Source organism: Ceratotherium simum, chromosome 10, assembly GCF_057802395.1.
Source record: "Ceratotherium simum simum isolate JZ-2026a chromosome 10, ASM5780239v1, whole genome shotgun sequence".
Taxonomy (NCBI): Eukaryota; Metazoa; Chordata; class Mammalia; order Perissodactyla; family Rhinocerotidae; genus Ceratotherium; species Ceratotherium simum.
This window is the reverse complement of record NC_141909.1, coordinates 463,445-487,794: the sequence shown is the minus strand read 5'-3', so window position 1 is coordinate 487,794 and position 24,350 is coordinate 463,445. Positions and strand designations below refer to the sequence as shown.

At 52.7% G+C, this 24,350-nt stretch overlaps 1 protein-coding gene across 1 annotated transcript in view; it reads right to left on the bottom strand.

The window, feature by feature from the left end:
- GAS6 (growth arrest specific 6) overlaps positions 1–17,551 on the bottom strand; it is a 41,652-nt gene extending 24,101 nt beyond the window's left edge. Inside the window, exons 1-4 of the mRNA XM_004423191.3 lie at positions 17,344–17,551; positions 16,966–17,132; positions 1,879–1,903; positions 413–475 (exon numbers count right to left, since the gene is read on the bottom strand). Of these exons, the coding sequence (XP_004423248.2) occupies positions 413–475; positions 1,879–1,903; positions 16,966–17,132; positions 17,344–17,419 (331 nt within the window). The 5' untranslated portion in view covers positions 17,420–17,551. The remainder of the gene's footprint in view (positions 1–412; positions 476–1,878; positions 1,904–16,965; positions 17,133–17,343) is intronic.
- Between the last annotated feature and the right edge of the window lie 6,799 nt (positions 17,552–24,350).

Here is a 24,350-nt window from a genome sequence, read left to right as displayed (position 1 = left end):
AGGATGCCAGACGAGCCAGGACGCAAAAGCGAGGTCAGATCACGAGCACGGTAAGCCACAGTCTGTGTAAAAATGAGAGACTACACACACGCTTTATAGGCCTAGAAGAGTCTGAGAACAAGGGGCTGTGGTGGCCCCTGGAAGCGGAGCTGGACCGGCTGACTAGGTGCAGGCTCAGGACGGGCTTTCTGTTTCCACCCTCGTGAAAGGTTTACACTTCACACCCTGTGCCTATTCAAAAAAACAAAACTACTTGCTTAAAAAAGGAAGTTCAGTGAAAAGGGAGCAGATCTCAGGCAGGTGTTGTAGCTCCTGAAGGTAACGGAAATATTCATGACCCCCAAAACCACCACCAGGCCTAAAGTTACCTAGACTCACAGGCTTTGAGGAACCGGGGAGGAGACAGACTTACTTTGAACGCACGTGACGAAATCTGGGTGTTTGGTGTAGGGAGATCCATATTTACTGATGCAGTCTGCAAGAGAGAAAACACAGTCACTCTGCAGCTACAGGGACGGAACGGACTTGAGAACCAGGATTACAGTCTCCAGCACCTCTGGAGAGAAGGTGATTCGCCTTTACCGGGTGCTACAGTCCTCCAGCAATGACACAGCCCAGCTTTTGTTCAACCGAGCACGTTAACACTGACAGACAGGAACACACCTCCACCGAAGGGCAGAGCTCTGCAGCCAGAGAGCATCGGGGCACCCTGTCTGCAGCCTCTTCGGATGCCCCTTCTGCTCTCATACAGAACTACTGGCAAATTTCAGTAAGTTTTCTGACCACAGTCAGAGAGCTAAACGTCCATTCAAGTCGAGCCCTGTCTGGAAACACTGCCCTTAACTTGAAGGTCAACGCCCTGTGTGCTGGAGGGTGCTCCCTCCCGGTGGTCTGACGTGTGGAGGGGGCGGGGGAGGCCTGGCTTTCTGAGCATGTGCATCCTGGGAGGATGTGACACCTGACCCTGTGCAGAACAGGGGTTGAGCCACTTCACTGGTCCCTCAGCTGGTCCCTGCTGCTCACGCACGCCCAGGAGGACGTCGGCAGGGGCAACAGAGGTACCTGGAGGGTGGCTCACAGTAAACGGCCATCCTCTGCCTTGGAAACAAACCTCCATGCCCAGGACGAGGCCTGCGGAGGCCAACAGGGAGCCCGGAAGCGGGCAGGTTCCAGGCTTTTCAGGGCCAATTATGGGTCCACTTTGCTTGTTGGCAGATACGGACCAAGAGAAGGTACTTCTAAGAGGATATAAGGCCAATGGAAAATTTACCAAAACGCACCTTATAAAATTAAAAAGGAAGACCCTGGAATACATTTCTCTCACTATAAGTGATATGCATCCAGACTCTGAGACTGCTGATGAGAGGAGCAGTCCTCAGGGACGCAGGCCTCTTTCAGGCTCCACCGTCCCGAGAAGACCAGGGGCCACCGCCCTTCAGCCTCAGTGTCTCGGGGCATCCAGCGGAGGGTCCCAGAGCCTGCCCCATGACAACGGCTGCTCCACGGCCAAGACAGCATTGGCTTGAGCATTCCTGTCCCTCACTTTAAACACAAACACGTTTTAATGTCCTCAATTTTAATTAATAATATGGTAATAATCAATAAATCAGCCCACGTAAACGGAAGCCCTTTGGGGTCCTCAATAATTTCAGAAGGGCAGAGCCCTGAGCCCAAAATGGCTGAGAACCACTAAGTCAGTGATGTTCCCCCAGGAGCTGAGCCTGGACCAGAGCAGAGCAGACAGCAGTGCACAGACCCTCAGGCCACGTCCCTGCCACGGACAACCTGGTGGTGACATCTGACCAGCTCTTTCTCCGACATGCAATGCATCCCCCACGACCCTTTATGACAAGAAAGCAAGCAGTGGTCCAAACTTACCTAAGTATCTTGGATAAAAATAGTTCTGTGGAAAGAGAAACAGAAAGATCAACGTTACCGGCAGGATTGAGGCCCCGGATGGCGCGGTCAGCAGGGGGTGACGTGAACCTCGCCCGGCTTCCCAGCAGGCAGAGTCAGACCCCTGGGAGGCAGGCGCTAGAGGACCCGCAGGGTGAGGACCGCAGAAAGCCGCTTTCCGCCTCCGAGCTGGTGGAGCGGGAGAGGAAGCGAGGGGACAGCCCAGGCAGTGACGGGGCTCCCCAAGAACCCTTGCAAAGCCGTAAGTAGCACAACAGGGACTTAGGGCCGCTGGGGGCATCTTGTAGGGGGTGAGAAACAGCCCCCGTCAAAGCCAGGTCTCCAGCCCTGGAGGAGTGGGTGTCCTCGCAGGAGGGGCCCGTGGGTGATCTCGGCACATTCGCTGTGTTTGCAAACAAACCGGCATGGGCGCGGCCTGAGGCCGCAGCATAGACCCTGACGGTGTTGGTTATCTCTCTTTTTTGTAAGGCGAGTGCCTGGAGTGTCCACCTCACGAGGGCCATCTCCACCAGACACCCCGTGGCCGCTCTCGATGAAGAGCCAAGCCGCCTCCCCACAGAGCCCCTTTGCTTTAGGGATCCTGGTTGATTTCCATAGCTGACCATTTGGGCCACTTGTTTTTCTCTCTTCTTGCACTTTAAATTCCTGCACTTACTTTTAAATTCACCGATGAAGAGTGAGCCCTCGAAATCCTAGGCACCCCCAACCCCATAAAAGCAGGACCCCAGGCCCTCGCTTTCCTCTCTCTCCCTGTGACCTCGGACCTCGCTGTGTGGTGCGGGTGTGCTGTGTGATTTCTAGGTCCTGTGAGTAATAAATCTTTATTTTTTCAAAGTTTCCCGGTGGTTATGCTGAGGGCGTCTTGCAATCGTAAGAGCCACAGAGGGTCCAACCACAACCCTGGCTGTTGATCAGCTGAGATGGCACAAAACATGCACATGAACGGAAGTCTCCATGTCTTGAAGGCGAATTAAGAGGCCGAAACGTCCAAGGGGGCTGTTGAACAACAGAACTCCCATCCTGACCGCCAGCAGCAGGCCCAGCTGGGGGTCTTCAGGAGCCTCTTCCTCTGGCCGGACTCCGGGCTGCGGGCTGGTTGAAGGAGCCCCCACCATGCACTCTGACTCCGTCAGGTCGGTCACAGAGCAGTGTGGCCCTAAATCTTCTCCTAACAGAACCAAGTGACGCAGGGATGGCAGCCGCTAGATGCCGGGTGTCCACTGCAAGCTGGTGTGATTCTGTGTTTTCACGTCACTTTGTTTAATCCTCACAACCACCTCGAAGGAAGGCCTTTTACTTAACCCATCGTCACAGAGGAGGAGATCGAGGCTCAGGACGGGCTGGGGCTTTCACTGTGTCTCGAAGCTGGAAAGGGCTTTCGACGGCACCTGCGACCCCTGACGCTGACGGGGCTGGTGGGCTGCAGCCGTGGAAGCCAAGACTCGACCCGGAAAGGACGGAAAACAACCAGGAACCGTGAGTGAGGGGCCCGATCCCACACATGTTTGCATTGGCACAGCCTTCCAGAAAGGGGTATTTCATTGTTCAAACCACGCTAGTTAAGACTTATATGTGATAAGTTTTAATAATGAGTCCATTGTGAAAAAGCAATATTAATAGAAAAACCATGCTCCTCTCCCCTCAGCTGACCACATCCCCGGGAAACTGCAGGTCAAGCCTGGTGACAGTTTATCCCAATTTGTGTGTTTGATTTCTCTGGGGGGAAGGGCGGAGCACGCGCTGGTCGGCCCGGTGACCCAGGGAGGTGGTTAAACCCGAATAGAGCAAAGCTGAGACAGACACACCTCCTGCTCCCTGCTCTCCCAAGACAAAGAGTCACTTCCTGCTGTCCGTCAGGGTCCCGGCCAGAGAGTGAGACCTGTGGAATCGCCGTGGACACAGGGTCCCACCTGCACCACGGGTTGTTCAGCTGTAAACCTTGGCCTGAGGCCTAGGGCTGGTGATGCTCATGAGCAGCACCCAGGAGATCCACAGGGACCTCAGAGAGGCCCCAGTACAGACCCAGGGATCTGTTACCTACGAACTTACCCTGTTTCTTCTCAACCCCACCAACAGCAAGGCCTGCGAATGTGGTTGTGTGAGCCGGTGGGTGGGAGCGGCCAACAGACAGGCCATGATGGGGCAGACCTACCCTGCTGGATGTGGAGCCATTTGTCACCTGCAATCATTTTCCTCGGGGTTTGCCTCCACTTTACTTAAACAGCTAAAGACAGCAAGAAGTGAGCAAAACCCCAGGCCACTAAACCGTGAGCTGTTGTCCAGGAGAGAAGGACAGCATCCATCTGCCCAGCACCCAGCCTGGTGCTGACCAACCCCAGAAGGCCTGCAGGAGCCATTGCTGAACATGTGGACGGATGGATGGAGGGATGGATGGATGGAGGAATGAATGGATGGATGGATGGATGGAGGGATGGAAGGATGGAGGGAGGGATGGATGGACGAATGGAAGGATGGATGGACAGATGGATGGATGGATGGAGGGATGGACAGATGAATGGATGGACGGAGGGATGGATGGATGGATGGAGGGATGGAGGGATGGATGGATGGAGGGATGGATGGATGATGGATGGATGGACAGATGGATGGATGGATGGATGGACAGATGGAGGGATGGAGGGATGGACAGATGGATGGATGGACGGAGGGATGGATGGATGGAGGGATGGATGGATGATGGATGGATGGAGGGTGGATGGAGGGATGGAAGAATGAATCTGTGAATGGATGGCTGGATGGAAAAGCAGGCAAACACAAGGTCCTATAGGTTTCTCTGAGCTGGAGGAAGCTCTGGATTCTCCACTTTATCTACATCCTAGATAAGCACCCTGGGAGGAAAATCTAAATCAACGCTCTCAGCTTATCTCCTTCAAATAGGGAAGCATTAGTCCCAAGGCTCCTCAAGCTCACAAACTGCCAATGCACTTTTCAAACTTAGATCCCTATTATTAACTGAGATTTACCCAGCTTTCCTTCTGCCGTTCACTCCAAGGGCCCTGCCCTTCCAGGCGGCAGCTGGGTGCTGTGCAGGTGAGTGCACTCCACAGTTGTCACCATCACTGGCAGGACCGCCCAGAGGCAAGTGCCACTGTGACGCGCGCATCCTGTCTGTCGCCCATCCGCAGGAGAACACCCGGCTCCCGGGTACCTGGCGCTGGTCTTGGCTGGGAGCCCACCTGCTGGATGACATCCCCGTGTAAACAGAGTTGAGCGTCACCAACTCCTCAGATGTCGTCCCGCTGCGCTCCTGTTCCCTGCGGGTTTGGAAATGCGGGAACCTGCCGGAAGCACTTTCGGGGAGCTGAGCCCAAGGGCAGGTTTGGTCCACGTGGGTCTAATTTGCTATGAAACTACAAGAAAGTGTTTCATGAACCGACCTCCTCCGTCTTTGCTCCCCTATTATCTGTCACCAAACGGTCGCCTCACTAACAAGAGGAAAGCAGGGGAGGACACACAGGTAGCTGGTGAAATCCTTGAAAATTCTGGTTTGCAGACAGAACTTCCCACCGGCCTCCGCCTGTGCTGACCACCAGGACCCTGTCTGCCCCGCAGGGTCTGTGCCCCGACAACCACCCACAGCCCCCACACGGCAAAGGGCAAGAGCAGCAGGGAGCTGCCCACACTGCCCACCCTGCTCCGGGCTGGGTCACTGCGGGCACTCGACCCACCACCCCCCGCACCCCCACCATGGGGCGGGAGGGTCTGAGCCCCAGCTCCTTGGGGCCTTGGGCAAACCTCGTTGCTGGGCAGCCTGCCTGGCCCGCAGCCCCGGAATCCCCTCCAAGGGCCACCCTGTGGGGTTCTTTCCCTGGGCCTCCCCTGCTACGGGGCGAGGGATTTTGGTGGTCTTTCTATCAATCTCGATGCTCAGAGAGAGATCCGCCTTCCAAAAAGGGTAAAAAACCACACAAGCTGTCTGTCAGAACGTATGTTATCAAGACGGAAACGTGACCTGAGCTCAGAGCATGAACTCAGAGCATGAGGACGAAGCATATGAACAAGGACTGTGTGAAGTTCGGAAAGTTCTAGAACTTGGGCACTCCAAGTGTATGTTAACTCTGAGCTCCTCAGAGGCCGGCGACGCCCTGCAGGGACGGGGTGAACCATTGGATTTAAACACAGCTCCCAGCCTGACGCTGCCACTCGCCTTCTGCACAGCTGTCCTCAGCTCCCGCCTTCGACTCGAGAGTGACATAGGAAGGCCCCTCCCGGCCCTGCCGACAGACGTTGACATGCCAACGAACGTGGGGACTGCTTTGCAAGCACATCAGTGTCCGCTGTGCATAAATCTTTTTGGCGTGGAATATCTAAGACTTTTACCCAGATTTAGATGCTATAACAGGGAGTCATACATAACAAGTGGTTATTTTTCAAACAGTAAGCTAAGAATTTATTACTTCCTTTAATTAATAACTGCGCTACGTTTTGTTTCCAAAAATCTCTATGTTATTTGACGAAGCAGCTGAGACCGGGCACAGCAGCAACTTTGCTTACTGACACGATACGTGTGTGAGATGTTTTCCAAAGGGAACGATCGAAAAAATTTACTAACCACACAACGTCGTCTTGCTGGCAAACCTGACTTCAGAGTCACGCCGGCTGGAGCTGCCGTCATGGCTGGTTTGCTTCCCAAGAGCCTGAGGAGCTCACATCTGTGTCTCACCGTCTTCCCCACGGCCCTTCAGGAGACTCCCAGGCCCCCTCAGTCCCGCCCACGAGCCCTGACGGACCTAACCCCGAGGCCGGCGTTACCCAACATGGTCCGTACAAAACCCTTCTTCCTTTCCTCCTGAGTCTCTAAACCAGGTGCCTGCTGCACAAAACTGTAGGGAACAAGGATATCAGCGCCCTCGCCGGGCGCTTCCCAGGACGGGGCCTCCCGGAGGCCCCCGCCCAGCCACAGCCCAGAGGACCCCAGCCAGCCGGCCAGCCGTGCAAGGGAGGCAAGCCCCAGGGACGCCGCACACGGCCGCTGTGCTCCTCCTCCTTCCTCAGACCCTGAAGTGTAGCTTGCTGTTGGAGCTCCTGCTGAACAAAACCCAGGGTTTCTCACCGGCCGCAGGGAGGAAAGCCGGGAGCAGCCGTCACTGGCCCCAGGGGCCGGCCGCAGCTCTGCATGGTCTGTGCGGTGTGATTCCGCAGCTGCACACACCCCGCCGTCCCCCTTGGCCATCCCCCCGCACCCGACATGCGCCGGCGGGACAGGGACAGGGGCCTGGACCAGCGGGGTCCCTGGGGGCGGCTATGGCCCACAAGAAAGCCAAGTTCTCCAGGTCCTTCTCGACCAGTTTTAGGACAAAACCGGAACACTTCTGACTAGGGCAGCTGATGCTCTTCTGGATGCCCAGGGCGCCGACGGGGCAGCAGCAGCTCTCGGGGGCCTGGAGACCTGACCACGCTTGCCGCGATCGGCACCATTCCAGCACTGTCCCTCTGCACTGCCTGTCACCTGCCTCTCGCCGGCTGTGGCCACCGGGTCACCACAGCTGCTTCGAGGAGGCGCTGAGCCGAGCCCTCGAGGGACGGCCAGGCTGCAAAGACGGTGACTGCACGAGGCCCCACGTGGGGCATGCGGCAGGGAACGGGGCCTGGTCCCTCCACCAGGAACCGGACCGAAAGGCACAGCAGGGCCGCGTGAGCCGCGGAAAAGACCCCGTGGACAGACTCTCTGACGCGGCTACTGATGGAGTCCACCGCAGGGCGCAAACATACTCATGGGGACTAACCTCATAAGACAGGCTTGCTCCCAAAGACCTCTCCCCACAGTGAGATCCGTAGCTGCCGCCCAGGCCCCCAGCTCTCCCTCCGTCCTCAGTGACAGGACTCTGGATTTATTTAAGGCTGCAGCATACCAGCTGCAGGACCACACTTCCCAGCCTCCCTTGCAACTAGGGGTGGCCGTGTGACTAAATTCTGACCAAGTAGATAGAAGCAGAGCATGAAACTGAGTAAAGACAGGTGGGGGGCGGGGCTTTGATTCTACATCCTCCTTGCTGGAGTGCAGATGTGATGGCTGGTGCTCCAGCATCTTGCCCAGTGTGAGAGGAGGCCTTGGAGACGAAGGCCACGCACCAGTAGAGCGGAGCACAAATAGGTAATGTGAGTCCCTGAGCACCACTGAGCAGCCCTAGTCAGCCAGTCTCCCACCTGTTACATGAGAAAGAAATAAACTTCTATCTCATTTAAACTACTATTGTTTGCATTTTTCAAATTTATGAGGCTGAAAACACAAGGCTGGCTGAATTTGACAAAGTACTTCAAATAAACTTGTAATCACCTGCAAAGTAAGATTATAAACCGATTAAGAGTCAGGATTTCGAATCAGTGAGAATGTTTTGGAAACACCCACGGCAAAGGGGTTGATAAACAAGGGTTCAGGCAATCACCCACAAGAGAAAAGAAAGCATCACAGGACGCCCGCTTCAGAGGAGAACCACCCGAGGATGTGAGGATGAGAAAGGCCGGGACACGGATGAAGCCGTTAACACTGCTTGCAAAAATAATATCTCTATTTATGGTAAGAAGAATGCTGGCTTTCCAAAAATCATTATTGTTTTGGAAAAATCATGCCCTGCTCCCCCCAAACTCTCACTTCAACGTTTCTTTGGTTTTTGTTTGTTTTTGGTGAGGAAGATCAGCCCTGAACTAACATGTTGCCAATCCTCCTTTTTCCTGGAGGAGATTGGCCCTGGGCTAACATCTGTGCCCATCTTCCTCTACTTTATATGGGATGCCGTCTCCGCATGGCTTGACAAGCGGTGCGTAGGTCTGTGCCCGGGATCCGAACTCTTGAACCCCGGGCAGTGGAAGTGGAGTGCATGAACTTAACCGGTAGGCCACCAGGCCGGCCCCAATGATTTTTTGTTTTAAAAATTTAGTGGCTAATTGCATTCATAATACAGATTTTATAAAGCATGAGATGAAATAAATTTGTTTTTATGATTTACAGTTTCATTTCTCAAGATGAGCTCTTGGTTTCCTGTGTAATCTGATGTGTTGTGAGTGGATCCACTTCAAACGGCTCTTCCTGCACTAACGTGCTCTCCTGGCAGAGGCCTGCCAGCTCTCCATCTCCGCAGCGGGCTGGTTAGCAGCTTTGCTCAGCACACGCCTTGGTTCTCGACGCCATGGGCAGCGCTCGTGCCCCCGGGCAGATGGGACATGCACACAGGTGGGAGCAGGAAGCAGCCTGGCCCTCGGCTGCTGTGGGCGGGCGATGGGCCCTGCCTGCCAGGCCGGCCACCTTCTCAGTGGGGAACGAGATCTACCTCTGTGAACCAAACCACGGCCGTGCTGCACAGAGGGCTTCTACGTGCCGGCACCGTGCTACGCCCCCCACGTACCCGCTGGTGGAAGAAGAACGGCCCGAAGACGTCCATGTCCTCCTCCACGGGACCTGTGCATGCGGCAGGCTACGTGGCAAAGCGGGTCAGGCTGCTGTTGGCTGACCTTGAGAGGGGGCAGCTCTCCCGGTTGTTGGGTGGCCCACTGCGACCACTGGGTCCTCAAATGTGGAGAGGAAGGCAGAGAACCAGGAACAACAGGGAGGAAAGAACTGCCCACCTCGCTGGCTTGACCGTGGAGGAGGGGCCGAGAAGAGCCAGGGAAGGCGGTGCTTCTAGAAGCTGGAAAAGGTGGGAGCGTATTCTCCCTGGAGCTTCCACAAGGAAGCAGCCCCGTGAGACCCATGTTGGGCTTCTGAGCCCCGGACTGTCAGTCTGTGCTTATGCAGTGATGAGGAAAAGCTGCACCTTCCTTTGCCTGCTTGTCCTCGCAGCCACGCAGCCCAGCGCTACGGCTCCACCTGACATGCGGTGGCCGGGACTCGGAGAGCTCCAGCCAGGCGGAGGTTCAAACCTTGTCCATCTGCTGGACACAGATACCACGCCTCCAGGGTGCGGGCAAGTAGAACCCATTCATCCCTGAGCTCGGGGGCAGCAGAGGGACAGGGCTGGACATCCAGGAGGTCGGGGCAGGGAAGGGGGCTGTGTGGCCCTAGGTGCTGGACAGGACCCACTGAGCTGTGGGGGAGACACTGTGCTCAGCCGTCCAGCAGCGCCAACGGGGACGGAGGCTGGTCAGGGAGCTGTGCAGACAGGACGGAATGTCACGTGGGCAGGGGTGGCCGCGGCGGTAATGGAGGCGATGACCAGGAGACGCTGCAGGAGGAGGCCTTAGGGCAGCCACCGGTCACAGGCGGTGGGGGGCGGGAGGAGCAGCGGGACTGTGGACTTGAAGCCAAGGCCTGAAAGGTCGGGACAGCACTGACCCAAGTGGGAAGGAGGAAAGAAGCCAGACTGAGGGAGGAGAAGGGGGGAGGAGGGAAAAGAGGAGGAAGGCGCGGAGGGAAGCCTGGCCGGTGCCCACCCTGCAGGCCTGGACCACCCGCTTGCCTCCTTCACCCTGGACGGCCGGCTGGGATGAGGCTGCTTCAGCAAAGCTGGCCAGCACCGCAGACGACACGCCCAGGTCACAAATGAAGGTTATGCTCCTCTTTTTATGTTTCTTTGGGAAAAACAAAAACAACATATTTCCCCTTCAGGCAAAAGAGAGAAGTAGACTACTGACGAGCACAGGGTCATCGACTTCGTGGTTAAACCAGCGTGGGCTCCGACGGCCTCTGGGCAAAGGTGGTTTCTCCAGGAGGCACCGTACAGCCGGCGGTGCAGACACTTCCCCTGGACCCACACTCACCTTCGAGAGGTCTCATCACTTCAGCCTGGGGACCTCGTCTCTGTCCAAGTCCTCCCACTAGAGAGCTGACCAGGACTTGTCCCCACGCGTTCCTGGCCTCGGCTTCACGAGCGCCGAGAACGAGAGGATGCCGACGCTCTCGCCCCATGACATTCCAGGATTCTGCGACAAACACTACTGCAAAATTCTTGTTTGTTCCTGGCTCAGGAAGGGGAGTCAAGTGCACTCTGGTGCCTCTTGGGGTCCACGCTAAACCGCGGTGTGGACGTGAGGAGTCTTGCTGCCCGTCGGCACGGGACACGCATGATGGTACAAGGAGTGACTCAGACTCCAATGACACAGCTGCCATGAGCACTCGGTGCCAACCTGGGCGGTTCCTGCGTCACACACAGCGGGTCCTTTGAACTTGAGGAGTCAGTCAGCTGCCCACCAGGGCCGGCGGGAAGCACAAGCCCCCAGCCCGACAGCCTCCAGCAACAGCCTCCTGACAGGTTCTCTGTTTCATGCTGAAGCATCGCACTAAAGACACGCACGTCCACACCAGAGGGTCCCCTGAGGGGCTGCACCTGCAGGCGCCAATCACGTCGGCTGTCCTGGGCGGCGGTCCCAGCCTGGCCTTGGGGGGCCCCTGTGCGGCAGAGCCAGCGGACACAGCAGTGACCGGCAAAGCCCGTCCCCCCGGCGGCAGAGCCCAGCTGTGCGACTTCCACGGAGCGCACCGTTCCAGGAGAAGGCCTCACAAAACTGGTCTAGATGGCAGGTTTGGGGGACAGATGTGGAAAAAAAGGTACTTTATTATCATGGCACTAACACCAGGAAGAAACAAATTTCAGCTACAATTTGAAAAAAGATACAAGTCTGAGGAAACAAGTATGATATTAACAAGCAGGATGCTAACGAGTTTCTTGCTCTTGGAGCATATTGTTACTCCCGCCATCAGAGCAGATCTGGGCCTTCCTCAGGGGGAAACTCGGAACTGATCACCCGCTTCTCCCACTGTCAGCTCCTCTTGAACATTACTCTGACACTTCCCATGAACTGCACCCTGTCGGGGTCAGAGTTCACAGGCCACGCAGCAGGTGACAGCGAAGTCGCTGGACTGTCACGACCACTGAGGAGGCGTTTCCAACATCCAACACCAACCCGCAAACCGCGACGCACTCGTGCCTCACAGAGGCAGCTCGGGTCTGACCCTAGACAAACCGGGAAAACGAAGCATGAAGAAATCGGACACCTGCCAGTGCTGCTGGGGCAGCACCACCTGGGAAGTGTCTGGAATGTTCCGGCCAAGCTACTTGGAATCTCAAGAACAGGCCACAAGCATCAGCTTCTTAAAAGGCTGTTTTGTTCCTAAATAACAAAGGCAGACGTTCAGTGTTTTTCAAAATGCCTTTAATTGGTTTTTGCAGAGATTGAGCCCACTGGTGAGGACGAGGCGTGATTTACAGGGCCTGGCCTGTTCCTACGCTGGAGAGCCCGGCTCTGTGTCCCTGCAGACTCCTGGGGTCAAAACAGACAGATATGCAGGTGCACGGGCAAGGGAGGGAGTAGCGGGCAGAGCCTGTCCCTGGCTCAAGGTCCCCCGAGGGGAGCGGCCGGCCTGGGTGCTGGGGGCCTAGGCGCTGGCCCTGGTCTAACCAGCCATCTGCAACCTCTGCAGGAGCTGACTCTGGAGAAGCACAACCGGTCAAACGACAATTCAGAGAACCCAGCCCCTGCAGCCAGCGTGACAGCCCAGCAGGGAAGGCCGCAGCCGCAGGGTCAGGGGGAGCAGGAGCCATGTCCCTAGGGTGAGATGCTTCCGGAGCGTGCGGAGAGAACCCCGAGGAAGGAGCTGGGCCATGCCTGTGCGGGGCAGGGGTGCCTGGTCCCAATTCTCAATGGACCCCCAAGTCACAAGAGAAGAGTGTGTGCATGTGCACGTCTGTGTGTGTGCATGTGTGTGTGTCTGAGTGTGTCAACGTGGGGGGCAGGTGGGCAGCAGGTACTGTCCTGAAGGTCACAGCCAGGGCATCACCTCCCTGGCCAGGGACCTGCATTGCAGAGGCAAGTCACTGGGGTGATGAGGTGGTCCCCCTCCTCCTCCCTCCCCAGCCCCCTGCTGGGACCCCACTTCTGCCCCCACGAGACCCCTTAGGCTGTCCCAACAATGGACAACTTGAGGGAGGAGCTTTCACCTCTGAGGGGAGCCCCTCCCCAAACTGTCCCCAGAGAACCTGGGACCTCAGGAAGACACGTGTCCTTGGAGGACAGATGCAGTTCAAGACGAGGCCAGCAGCAGCGTGCGGCTTTGAAACTGACTGCACCCCAAAACCCTCCTAGTAGACAACCCAGCACCACCACTGGGTCCCCCCACGTCTGACTGAGCTGGAGGGGGGACTGGAGGATTGGGGGGTGGGGGGAGAGAGATGGGAGAGAGAGACAGAGATAGAAAGAAGAGAGAAACAGAGACAGAGAAACAGACAGACAGAGAGACAAAGACAGAGACAGGATGGATGAACACCAACCAGCTAGAGCACAGGCCGGCTGTCAGCACCTCTGCTGTGAAGCCCTGGGCTGCATTGCGAGTATTGTTGTTTGTATCTCAAATTACACAAGGTGGTGGGGTAATTCTGGCGGAACTATGGCCCGGAATTGTCTTCCTAAAGACAGGCCCAGGCCGTGGGTCAGCTGCCTGGCAGGGACCCAGATGCCGCGAGGTGTGAAACATATCCGAGCAGGCCGGGCTGGGATAAAATCCTCCCTGGCGGCAAAGGGCAATTACTGAGGTGTCCCGCGTCTGGAACCTGCTGCCTTAAAGGACTGAGGTAGAAAGGCAGCTGCTGGGCTGGTGTGGGGAGAACTGGGAGAGAGCTCAGGAGAATAGAAGCAAAGAGGACTAGGGGTTCACGCCCAGGGTCGCTTGAATGAGGAGCCACAGGAGGAAAAGCAGGGAAGACACACCAACGATACACGGAAACAAGATGAGGAGCCTAGGCCCTGCAGACGAGGGACAGGCCATCAGCAGAAGCAACTATGGGACCTGGGACACTCCCATGGGAGCCGAAAGAATGGGGGGAGGCCACCTGCCCCCAAGAGGGAAGCCGGAGGACACTGGGGGTCAGGAAGGCGGCCAGGGCTCCCTTTCCAGCAGAGGTGAGTGAGGCTAACAGCCACCTGCCAAGAGGCGGAGAGCCTTGACGGTCAGGTGCCTTCTCCCTAAGACAGAGGAAGACAGTCCAGTGTGGAAGGACCCCGATCAGGCAGGAAGACCCCCGGGGAACAGCCAGCACACGGTGAGACCGTCAAGCTCCGGGAGGGATTGCAGCCCAGAAGTTGGCTCCAGGCGCCCGAGCCCAGCCAGCTCCACCCCGGGACTTCCTCTGCCAGGGCCCCCGGAGCCCCAGGAATCAGAGCGGGCGCCAGCACTGCCTTTTCTGCCAGCAGGAAAGAGCAGGGCTGCAAACGCCCCACAAGGCAGAGCTGGGCCAGGCAGGTGGGATGACAACTGAACGAGACACAAGGAGAAACCGGCCACTTCCAGTACCCTGACCCGGCGGACTGCAAGGCAGAGGCAGGACGGACCAGCCCCAGAGGGGACTGCAGGGAACAGGTATTTCCTACAGGCAGCCACTTCAGTTGGTCGGGACCTCAGCCCAAGGAGTGCTAAGACTCCAACCAGCCCCATAATTCCTAACCCTAACCTGCAACCCTGAACCTAACCCTAATGAGAGCAGAGCTGGGACTCAAACCAGCTCCATAACTCCTAACCATAACCCTCTAACCTCTATCCCCAAACCGTGACCCTAACTCCTAACCACTAACTCTAACTCATAATTCTAACCTCTAACCCTGTCTCTAATCCTAATCCCTAACTCTAACCTCTAACCATAACCCCAACACTAACCCTACCCCCTACCCCCAACCCTAATCCCTAACTCTAACCCTAACCTCTAATCCTAACCCCTACCCCTAACACCTAACCCCTACCCCTAACCCTGACCCTAACCTGGTTCTTCCCAGCTGTCCACACTGCCTCTCCAGGAAAAGGAAAACAAGCCAAGGGCCAAATCCAGACAATGAAGCAAATGGTCTACACAACCGTCGACACAACAGTCTACACAATAGTTGGGTCCACACAATGGTCTACACAAGATGCACATGAAGGCTTGCAGTCCAGCTGACACGGGGGAAGAGACATAAGTGGCTGGTCCACCTTGGGAAACTGACAAATAAAGGAGAAGATGTTATCACTATTTGGCAATAGGGGTTGGGAAGGAGAACAGAATTCTGGAAAATTATGGGTGGCTTTGATGTGAAAAGGAGTTTGCAAACTCCCCATGGGCCGACTGTGAGCGAGGACGCTCCCAGCGTTAGAGCAACTGGCTGTGCCTCAGACGGGAGGGGGGCCAGGACATTGAGGGAATGCGGGAGGCCCCTCGCAGAAACATGCAGGAAGGACGGAGGTTGTGTTAAAGTTATGGGATCATGAGCACTTTCCTCCTTTTCTGTCTTCATTTCACATACTTGTAAATAAAGTTATAATTAAAACATAAAAACAGTTAAAACCAGAGAGAAGATTAACGTTCTGGGAAGAGTGGCACAGTGGTTAGAGCACAGTCTGTCCACGCAGCGAGGAAAGGCCAGGTCCTGGCCTGTCCGTCCTGGGTGGGTAGGGGCAGGTGGGGTGCATGGTGGTCTTCGTGCTCTCAACTCTTGTCATCGGCAAGCCCCAGCCCACACTCTGTCCAAGCTAACATTCCAGGTTAGGCTTGAGGTTGGAGAGCATGGCACCTGTCACAACCGCGCGGCCAGGCAGTGACCTTGGGCAGCCAGGCCAGCCCTCCACTAAGACCTTCAGAAGTGCTCTGCAGAGGCACGATTCACGGGGCCACCAGGCTTAATTATGAACGAAAGGAGAAAACAGGGAGGCCAGAAAGGCCGAGAAAGCTGCTCCACACAGCAGGATGGAAACCATGTGTCACGGGGCCGGGGGAGAAGGCCTGGTCACAGCAGCCACAGCTGCGCCAAGACCGCACAGTGGCAGTCCATATTTCCGAGCCTGCTTCAGAAAGGGGACCTAAAAGGACTATCGAGTCAACCAACCAGAAATACCAGTCAAAAGAAAAGCCTACATGGTCACACAGAACCATTCGTTCACTGCGTGCGATGCGTATTTCATCCCAGCAGAATGCTTTAAAAGAAAAATTCTGGTAGAACCAAAAACAGCTGTGAAATCACTGTGACCTCACTGTTTAAAATGACTGGAGGTAAATCCACCCCCTTTCTGTCATGCCTGCTTTCCAGAGTCATCTGCCCCGGGACAGGCAGACATCCAGGCTCCCACCGGTCCCACCCACCGCGAACGTTCTCAAGACGCGGCTCCCCTCCCTCAAGATGGCACAGTTCCTGCGCAGACGCTGAGTCCACACTTGGGCTGCTCCCTGCGGAGGCTGCCCGGCCACACCACATTCTCCAAGGACATTATTAACAGAAAAGTGTCCTGAGCCAGCCGGTCAGGCTCCTGAATTCGCCAGCCGATTCTAAAAGAGCACCTCGCTGAAAGAGGCTGCACACGCACCCGGGCGCCGGCTCTTCCTTGCTTTCCTCCAGACGCCCCTGCCCGCGCGCCCCCACAGACGCCTTCCAGCGCTGTTCCTGCAGTCACACCTCGGGACCTGCCGCGGCGATTCCAGCTGTCACATCTCCCAACTCCTCCAGATGAGGATCAGGAGCTCGGGCAGCCCCACCCCTCCCCTCCAGTCCAGCTAAAGCGGAGGTGAGGGAGGAAGCTGGGTTTTTCAACCATTGTGTTTCTTTTACATTTTAAAACCGCCTCTATTTCATGCCGGTGGGGGTGTCCTCTGTTGCGCATTTCCTTTGAAGCGGCCGCCTCCAGAGGCCTGCTGCCGGAAGACAACTGCAGGGTCCCAACAGGACCCCACTCAAACACCTGCCTCTCCCCCCCAGTTCACGGAGCACCTGGGGTCACCAGGAAAACTGGGGCTCAAAAGGCTTGGAGGAGGCTTGAGGGTGGGCCCAGGGTCCGGTACCTATGGCCTTGCCCTTCCACCGTTCCTGAACGCAACGCCTGCCTATTAAGGGTTCTGGGTGTGACCTGCAGCCCGGTCCCCCACATGAAGGACGCGCCGCAGACTGAGGGAAGGGAAGTCTGAGGTGCAGAGGAAACCCGGGGCTCCCCACCCGCGCGCACCGACGGATGTCCCCAGAAATGCGGTGCTGCAGAGACAGCGCTCCAGGTGACCTGGCTGCCCGAATGCCGCATCCCGGTCCCGCCCAGCCGCGGAATCCCGGGGCGCCGCGCGCACACCTCCCACCTCCCCGCGCGCTCACCGTCTCGGGGTCGTTCTCGAACACCTCCCGGGCCTCCTCCTGGCTGCACAGCTCCTCGATGCACTCCCTCTCCAGGTGGCCCTGCTTGGCCTCCTCGAAGACCTGGTAGGCGCGGCGCTGCCTGGGCCGCAGAAACTGCGCCGCCTCGCGCGCCCGCAGCATCACGGCTGCCGGAGGCGGGGAGAGAGCAGGGACACGCCGTCAACCCGGCCCCGCAGCTCCGTCCTCCCAGCCGCGGACCCGGGGATGCTGCGGCGGCGGGGCCGGGGCACACGGGGCCGGGCACCGGCGCGCCCCTGACACCCCGGAGGTGGCCGGGTCTTTTGGGCGGGGGCGTCTCCCGCCTCAGCCCGCGCCGCGGCCCCGCGCGGTACTCACTGTGCGCGGACTCGGAGGCCAGCAGGAGCAGCAGCAGCGCGGTGCCCAGGGCGGCGGCGGGCCCGGGCGGCGGCATGGCGGGGCCGGGACGAGGACCGGGGCCGGGAGCCGGGGGCGCGCGCGGTCAGAGCGCCCGGGACGCCGTGGCGAGCCGCGGGCGCCGCGGGGCGGTGGCTCCGGTCATCCTGTGCAGGCGGCTCTGAAGGTCACATCTCCGCGGCAGCCGCGGCGGCACCTCGGCCGCGCTTCGCCGGGTCTGGGCGGGGCGCGCGGCGGGGGCGGGGGCGGGGGCGCGGCAGAGGAGTCGGAGGGGGGGCTGGGGGCGGGTCCGGGCGGGGCGCGTGGCCGGGCGGGACTGGCCTCCTGGCCGCGCCGGTTCCCACCAGCCGCCGGGCGCGCGAGCCGGTTTTCGCCGAGAAGATGAAAGACTGGTCTCTGGGACGCAGGTCATCGGGATGCGGCGACCTCCGCACGCTGGCTGCTTAGACTCTCGCCTCCGGAGAAGGAGTTTCTGCCGAATCGGCGATTGAGTTTATTTAACAGTGATGGGGCGCACCGTGACCAGGTACAGTGTGACCACCCCCAACCCAAATCTGCCACATCCTTTGTGGATTCTGCATTCTGGGCAGATTTTCTCAAGACTTAAAACCTACCAAAGAAAAGATAAACCGAGGTCAAACCGAATCCCAGTAGGGTCCAGGGAGTGAGATTAAATTATTTCCTTTTGTAATCTCTGTTCTCTGTAATGATGACATTGAAACCCTGAGGTTTCCCAGTAGATATTTAAGCTGAAAGCAACATTGTGCTTGTTCTCAGAGACCAAGACTTTCTGTCTCTCCTCCCGGGATATTTCGCAAAGTCACAAGCAAAAAACACACAAGCAAACAAAACCAAAACACAGCAAACCACTCGCCGGGGCCGAGCAGGCGGCGCGGGGAGAAGGGCCCGGACACGCCCTCTGGGGAATCCTTCTCCGGAAACCCCGCCCCCCAAAAGGACGATGACAAGGGACAGCGAGTCACCACCTCCCCAAATGCTTGGTCACTTTGCTTGGGGGGCTCAGCGCTGAGAGTCCGGACCTCGGTTTCTCCTGGCCTTCTGTAGTGGGAGAATGAGGTGACGTTGCTGCAGATTCTTTGAGGTCCTAGGTTTGAAGATGAGACTAATGAGCATTAATGTGTTAAATTCCGGGAAATGAATGTTCCTGAGGACGCTCTTCAAAGAGCATTAACAATTGAGTAGATCAGTCATCAAACCTTCTGGACTAGACTTACAGGCGTGCCCTTGTCAGCTTGCGATGATGAAAGCAGCCTGAAGACACCAGGACCTTAGAAAGAACATTTATTATATTAATTGTCTTGTTCTTAAGGAGAAGCACTGGTTTCAAAAATCTGGGTGGAGCAATAAATTCTTTAGTCGGTATTTACACAGATCTTTAATTAATTAATGGCACTTCTGTTATTTCTTAGGGGTTCTAAACCAGCGGCTCATGGATAGACTTCAAGAAGTACGTGAACTCCTAGAAATTGGTTGCAATTATTTTCTGCATTATTGGTGTGTGTTTGGAGAAGAGTTTATAGAGTTCATGCAATTCTCAGAGTTTGATCCAAGTAAGAGTGAGTATTCTGGCCTCTGCACGTCCCTCTGGGTGTGGACCCACTGCTTCAGGTGACCAGGCTTCAGCATGGCCCCACTGGACTGGGCCTTTCAGGTCCCCCTGACCTGTTAGCCTGCACCTCTCTCTCCTCCCCCACACTCCCTATTCACCTTTCTGCTGAGTTGGTATCCTAATAATCACAACATCTCCCATTATGCAGAGACCTGGTTTAATAAAATGCATTCACCTGCACTTGCTCATTTTGTTTTGATAACTGCGTATTGCAGAAAGCGAATATGGAGAGTGATGGAGGATGTCTGACCCATGCTAACTACAAAATTTTCAATGTAGTTACCAATGCAGAAAATTTGCTCTAGGGCAGAAATGGAAAATAGATATGAAACAATTTAGATAATGTCTCCCAAATTGGAAAGAGTTGTCAGGCACTGTGTTATATACCCTGAAATAGCCATGATGAAGTAGACAGTTCATCCACAGGAGGGGCAGATTAGACCCAGGGCAATGGATGCTTTATAGGGACAGTCAACCAGTCTGTGGTCAGGAGGTGGAAAGCCAGTGTCTCCTCTTTCCGGGGATAAACTGGGATGAAAGTGTGGAGGTGCAGCAGGAGTGGGGTTGTACGAAATAAGGTGTTTGTAGGGAAATGAAAGTTCTGCATTCTCCCTTCTGTCATCGTCTGTGGGTGGTAATTTCAAGGCAATAAGACCATTCTTTCAGGTTTCCACTCAATAAATGTGAGTTCAGTACTTGCTACTTCGTCTTAAAAGACACTGTGCTGGGTGCTGACCAAACCAATCATATTTGGTTTTGTTTGTTTGTTTTTTAAACAGGTTTATTGAGGTCTAATGGAAATACAATAAATTGTATGCATAGGTTTTGATGTATCTGTGACGTATGTATACACCTGTGAAACCATCCCCACAATCAAGTTAGGGTCACAGCCATCACTCAGAAATGTTTCCACGTGCCCTTTGGTAACTCCTCCCTCCTGACAGCCCCCTGCCCTGGCTTCGTCCTGCATCCCTAGGCAAACCACTGAGGGGCTTTCTGTCACCATAGAATAGTTTGCGTTTTCTGGAATTTTACAGAAAGGAATCATACAGTATGTGTACTTTTTTTGTGTGGCTTCTTTCACTCAGCGTTTTCATTTTCAGATTCATATACGTTGTTGCATGTGTCAATAGTTTGTTCCTTTTTATTGTGCAGTAGTGTTCCGTTGTGGATATACTACAGTTTGTTTATCATTCACCTGTTGATGGACACCTGGCTGGTTTCCAGCTATTGGATATTATAAATCAAGCTGCTATGAACATTCGGGTACAAGTTGTTGTGTGCACATAGCTTTCATTTCCCTTGGGGAAATATCTAGGAGCAGAATGACTGGACTCTACACCAGATATTTGTTTAACTCTTTCAGAAACCGGCAAACTGGTTTTCCAGGTGGTTTACCGTTTTCCATTCCCAGCAGCAGTGTGTGAGCGTTCCGGCTGCTCCGCCTCCTGTGCATCACTGGCTGTGGTCACTCTTTCAGTCTCAGCTATTCTGATAGGTGTGTTGTGGTATCTCACTGTGGTTAATTTTGCATTTTCCTAGTAACTAATGATGTTGAGCAAATTTTAACGTGCTTACTGCCATTCAGATATATTCCTTGGGAAAGTGTCTGTTTAAATTTTATCTTTTTTTTCTTTTACTCTGGATGTTTGCTTTTCTAATTATTGAGTTATTTGTTGAATTTTAAGAGCTCTTTAAATATTCTGGATACAGGTCCTTTCAGAGGTGTGATTTACAAATATTTACTTCCAGTCTGCGACTTGTTTTTTCATTCTGTTAAAGAATGAAAACTCTTTGACAGAGTCTCTTTGAAAGAGCAGAGTTCTTAATTTTGAAGCGCAATTTATTATTTTTTTTAATAAATTCTGCTTTTGTAATCATATCTGCCTAACCCAAGGTCACAAAGATTTTCTTCCGGAAGTTTTCTTTTTTTGGTGAGGAAGATTAGCCCAGAGCTAATGTCTGTTGCCAGTGCTCCTCTCTTTGCTGAGGAAGATTGGCCCTGGACTAACATCCGTGCCCATCTTCCTCTATTTTATATGGGACGCCGCTACAGCACTGCTTCATAAGTGGTGCGCAGGTCCACACCCGGGATCCGAACCAGCGAACCCCGGGCCACTGAAGCAGAGTGTGCAAACTTAACCACTATGCCACTGAGCCGGCCCTCTTCCAGAAGGTTTATAGATTTAAGTTTTACATTTAGGGCTGTGATCCATTTTTAATTTCTTCCTAAATATTTCATATTTCTTCGTCCTATTATGAATGTTTATAATTTCACTTTCTGATTGTTTAAACACTTGACTTTTGTATATTTATCTTTTATGCTACAAATCTGCTTAACTAAATTTTTAGTTTCAATGCTTTTTTGGTAAACTCAATAAAATTTTTACATAAATGATCAAGCTGTCTGTAAATATTGACATTTTTACTTCCTCTTTTCAAGTCTCAGTGCTTTTTACTTCTTTTCTTGCCTCGTTGCACTGTCTAGGGACCCCCGATACAAAATTGGCTGGAAATGGTGACGTGGCTGTCCCTGTCTTGTTCCTGATCCGAGGTAGAGATAATTCAGTCTCTCACTAGCAAGTATAATGTTGGCAGTAGGATTTTTGTAGATGCTTTTTATCCAGATGAGAAAGTTCCCTTTTATTTCTAATTTTCTGAAAGATTTTTTTAAAAATTAGGAATGGATATTAGATTTTGTCAAATACTTTTTCTGCATCTATTGAAACAATCATATGGTTTTTCTTTTTCCTTTCCGTAATCCGTGAATTACTTAGATTGATTTTCAAATGTTAAATCATGTTGCATCCCTGGGACAAGCTGCACTGGTCCTGATATATTATCCTTTTAAATTATTGTTGGATTCAATTTGAAAAAGTTTTATTAAGAACTTTTGCATCCGTGTTGATGAGGATATTTTCTTTTCTTGTTTTGTCTTTACCTGGTTTCGTGTCTCAGAAGTGCTGGCCTCATAGAATGGGTTGGTGTGCGCCTCCTCTTTGGTTTTATGGAAGAGTTTGTATAGAATTGGTGTTATTTCTCCCTTAAATGATTGGCAGAATTCATCAATGATGCCCTCCAGACCAGGAGTTTTCTTTGTGGGAAGGTTTTTACCTATAAATTCAATTTCTTTAGTAGATATAAAGCTTTTCAGGTCATCTATTTCTTCATGAGCGAGCCTTAGAAGTTTGTGTCTTTGAAGAAATTTGTTTCATCTAACTTGTTGAATATATTGACGTAAAGTTGTTCATAATATTCCTTTAATATCTGTAGGTCTGTAGTGATAATACTCTCTCATTCCCAATATTGATAATTTGTGTCTTTTCTCTTTTTGTCTGGGTTATTCTGGCTAGAGATTCAACAATTTTATTGATCTCAAATAACCAGCTTTTGATTTTATTGATAGTTCTTTATTATTTTTCTGTTTCCCATTTTATCATTTCCAACTTAATTTTTATAATTTCCTTTTTTTTGTTTACATTTTATTTTATTTTATTTATCTGGTTTCTTAAGATAGAAGCTGAGGTCATGGATTTGAGATCTTATTTCTTTTCTAACATAGATGTTTAGTGCTATAAATTTCCCTTAAAGTGGTGCTTTAGCTGCATCCCCCACGGTTTGAATCTCATATTCAATTTAGTCATTTTCATCCAGTTTAAACTACTTTCTAATCTTCCTTTTCATAGTTTCTTTGACCCATAGGTTGTTTAGAACTGTGTTATTTAGTTTCCAACAGTTTAGGAACTTTCCAGATATCTTTATGTTATCAATTTATAATTTAGTTTCATTGTGGAAAGAGAACATGCTGTGTTCTCTTTTTAATTTATTGACCCTTGTTTTGTGGCCAGAGGATGGTCTATCTTGGAGACATTCTATGTGCTCTTAAATAGAAGGTGCATTCTGCGCTTAGTGGATAGAAGGCTCTGTAGAAGTCCCTCGGGTCGAGCTGGGTGATAGTTTCGTTCAAGTGTACCAGGTCCTTGCAGACGTTCAGCCTACTTGTTCTAGAATGTTGAGAATGGAGTGTTGAAATCTCCTGTTATAATTATGGATTTGTCTATTTGTCCTTACAGTTCTACCAAGTTTTGCTTCATGTATTTTCAAGTTCTTTTATTTGATGCATGAATGTTTAGGATTACTGTGTACTCCCGAGTAGTTGACCATTGATCATAATGAAACGTACTATTCTTTGCTTTACAATCCATTTATCTGATTCTCAGTATAGATCCTCCAGCCTTCTGTTGGTCAGTGTTTTCATGGTCATCTTCTCGTTACTTCAGTGCGTTTCTTATAGCTAGCTGGTAGTGGGTCTTCCTTTTTTTTTTTTAAATCCAATATGACAATATCTGCCTTTTAATTGGAATGTTTATTACAATGGTCCATGTTTAGACCATTTTCATTTAGTACGATTGTTGATATGATTTCTTCCCTTTTCTTATGATTTCTTTTGGATTAATTGAATATTTTTCATGATTCAATTTTATTTCCTCTATTGGCTCATGAACCATAACTGTTTGTTGAGTTGTGATTCTGGTGAGCGTCTCTGACCTGGTGTAGGTGGCCTTCAGTGCTGTTATGCTCCTTCACTTATGCTGGCTTCCATTCTCCCCTCCTTTATGCTCTTGTTTTCTCACATTTTACTTCTAGATATGTTATAAACCTTACAATATAGTGTTACTGTTTTTGCTTTAAACAGTTCTTTTAACATGTATTTAAATAATAAGAAAAAAATCTTTTCTGTTTACCCATCTCTGTATTGTTTCCAATGCTGTTCATTCTTTTGAGTGGAGCCAGACTCACTCTAGTATCATTTTTCTTGGGCCTCAATAAAATCCTTGAACATTTTCTCGAGTGCAGATCTGTTGGTGATGAATTCTTTCAGGTTTTCCATATCTTTAAATGTCTTTATTTCATTTCCCTTTTTGGAGGATCTTTTTTACTGGGAACAGGATTCTACATCAACAGTCCTCCACCCCCCTTCACACTCTAAAGAAGTTGCAGGCTGTGTTTTAGTTTGTGGGAAATCTACAATCCTCCTCTTCTTTGTTCCTCTGTACATATGTGTCTTTTTCCTTTGGCTGCTTTTAAGATTTTCTCCCTATCACTGATTTTAAAAACATTGATTATAATGTGGCTTTTGTAGTTTCATGTTTCTTGTGCTTGGGGATCGTTGAGCTTCTTGGATTTGTGAGTTTACACTTTTCATCAAATTTGGAAAAATTTTGGCCATTATTTCTTCAAATTTTGTTTTATGTCCCTCAAAGTCTCTTCTCTTTTTTTTTGGAACTCCACTCAGACGTATGTGTGTTGGCTTGATGTTTTCCCAGAGCTCACCAAT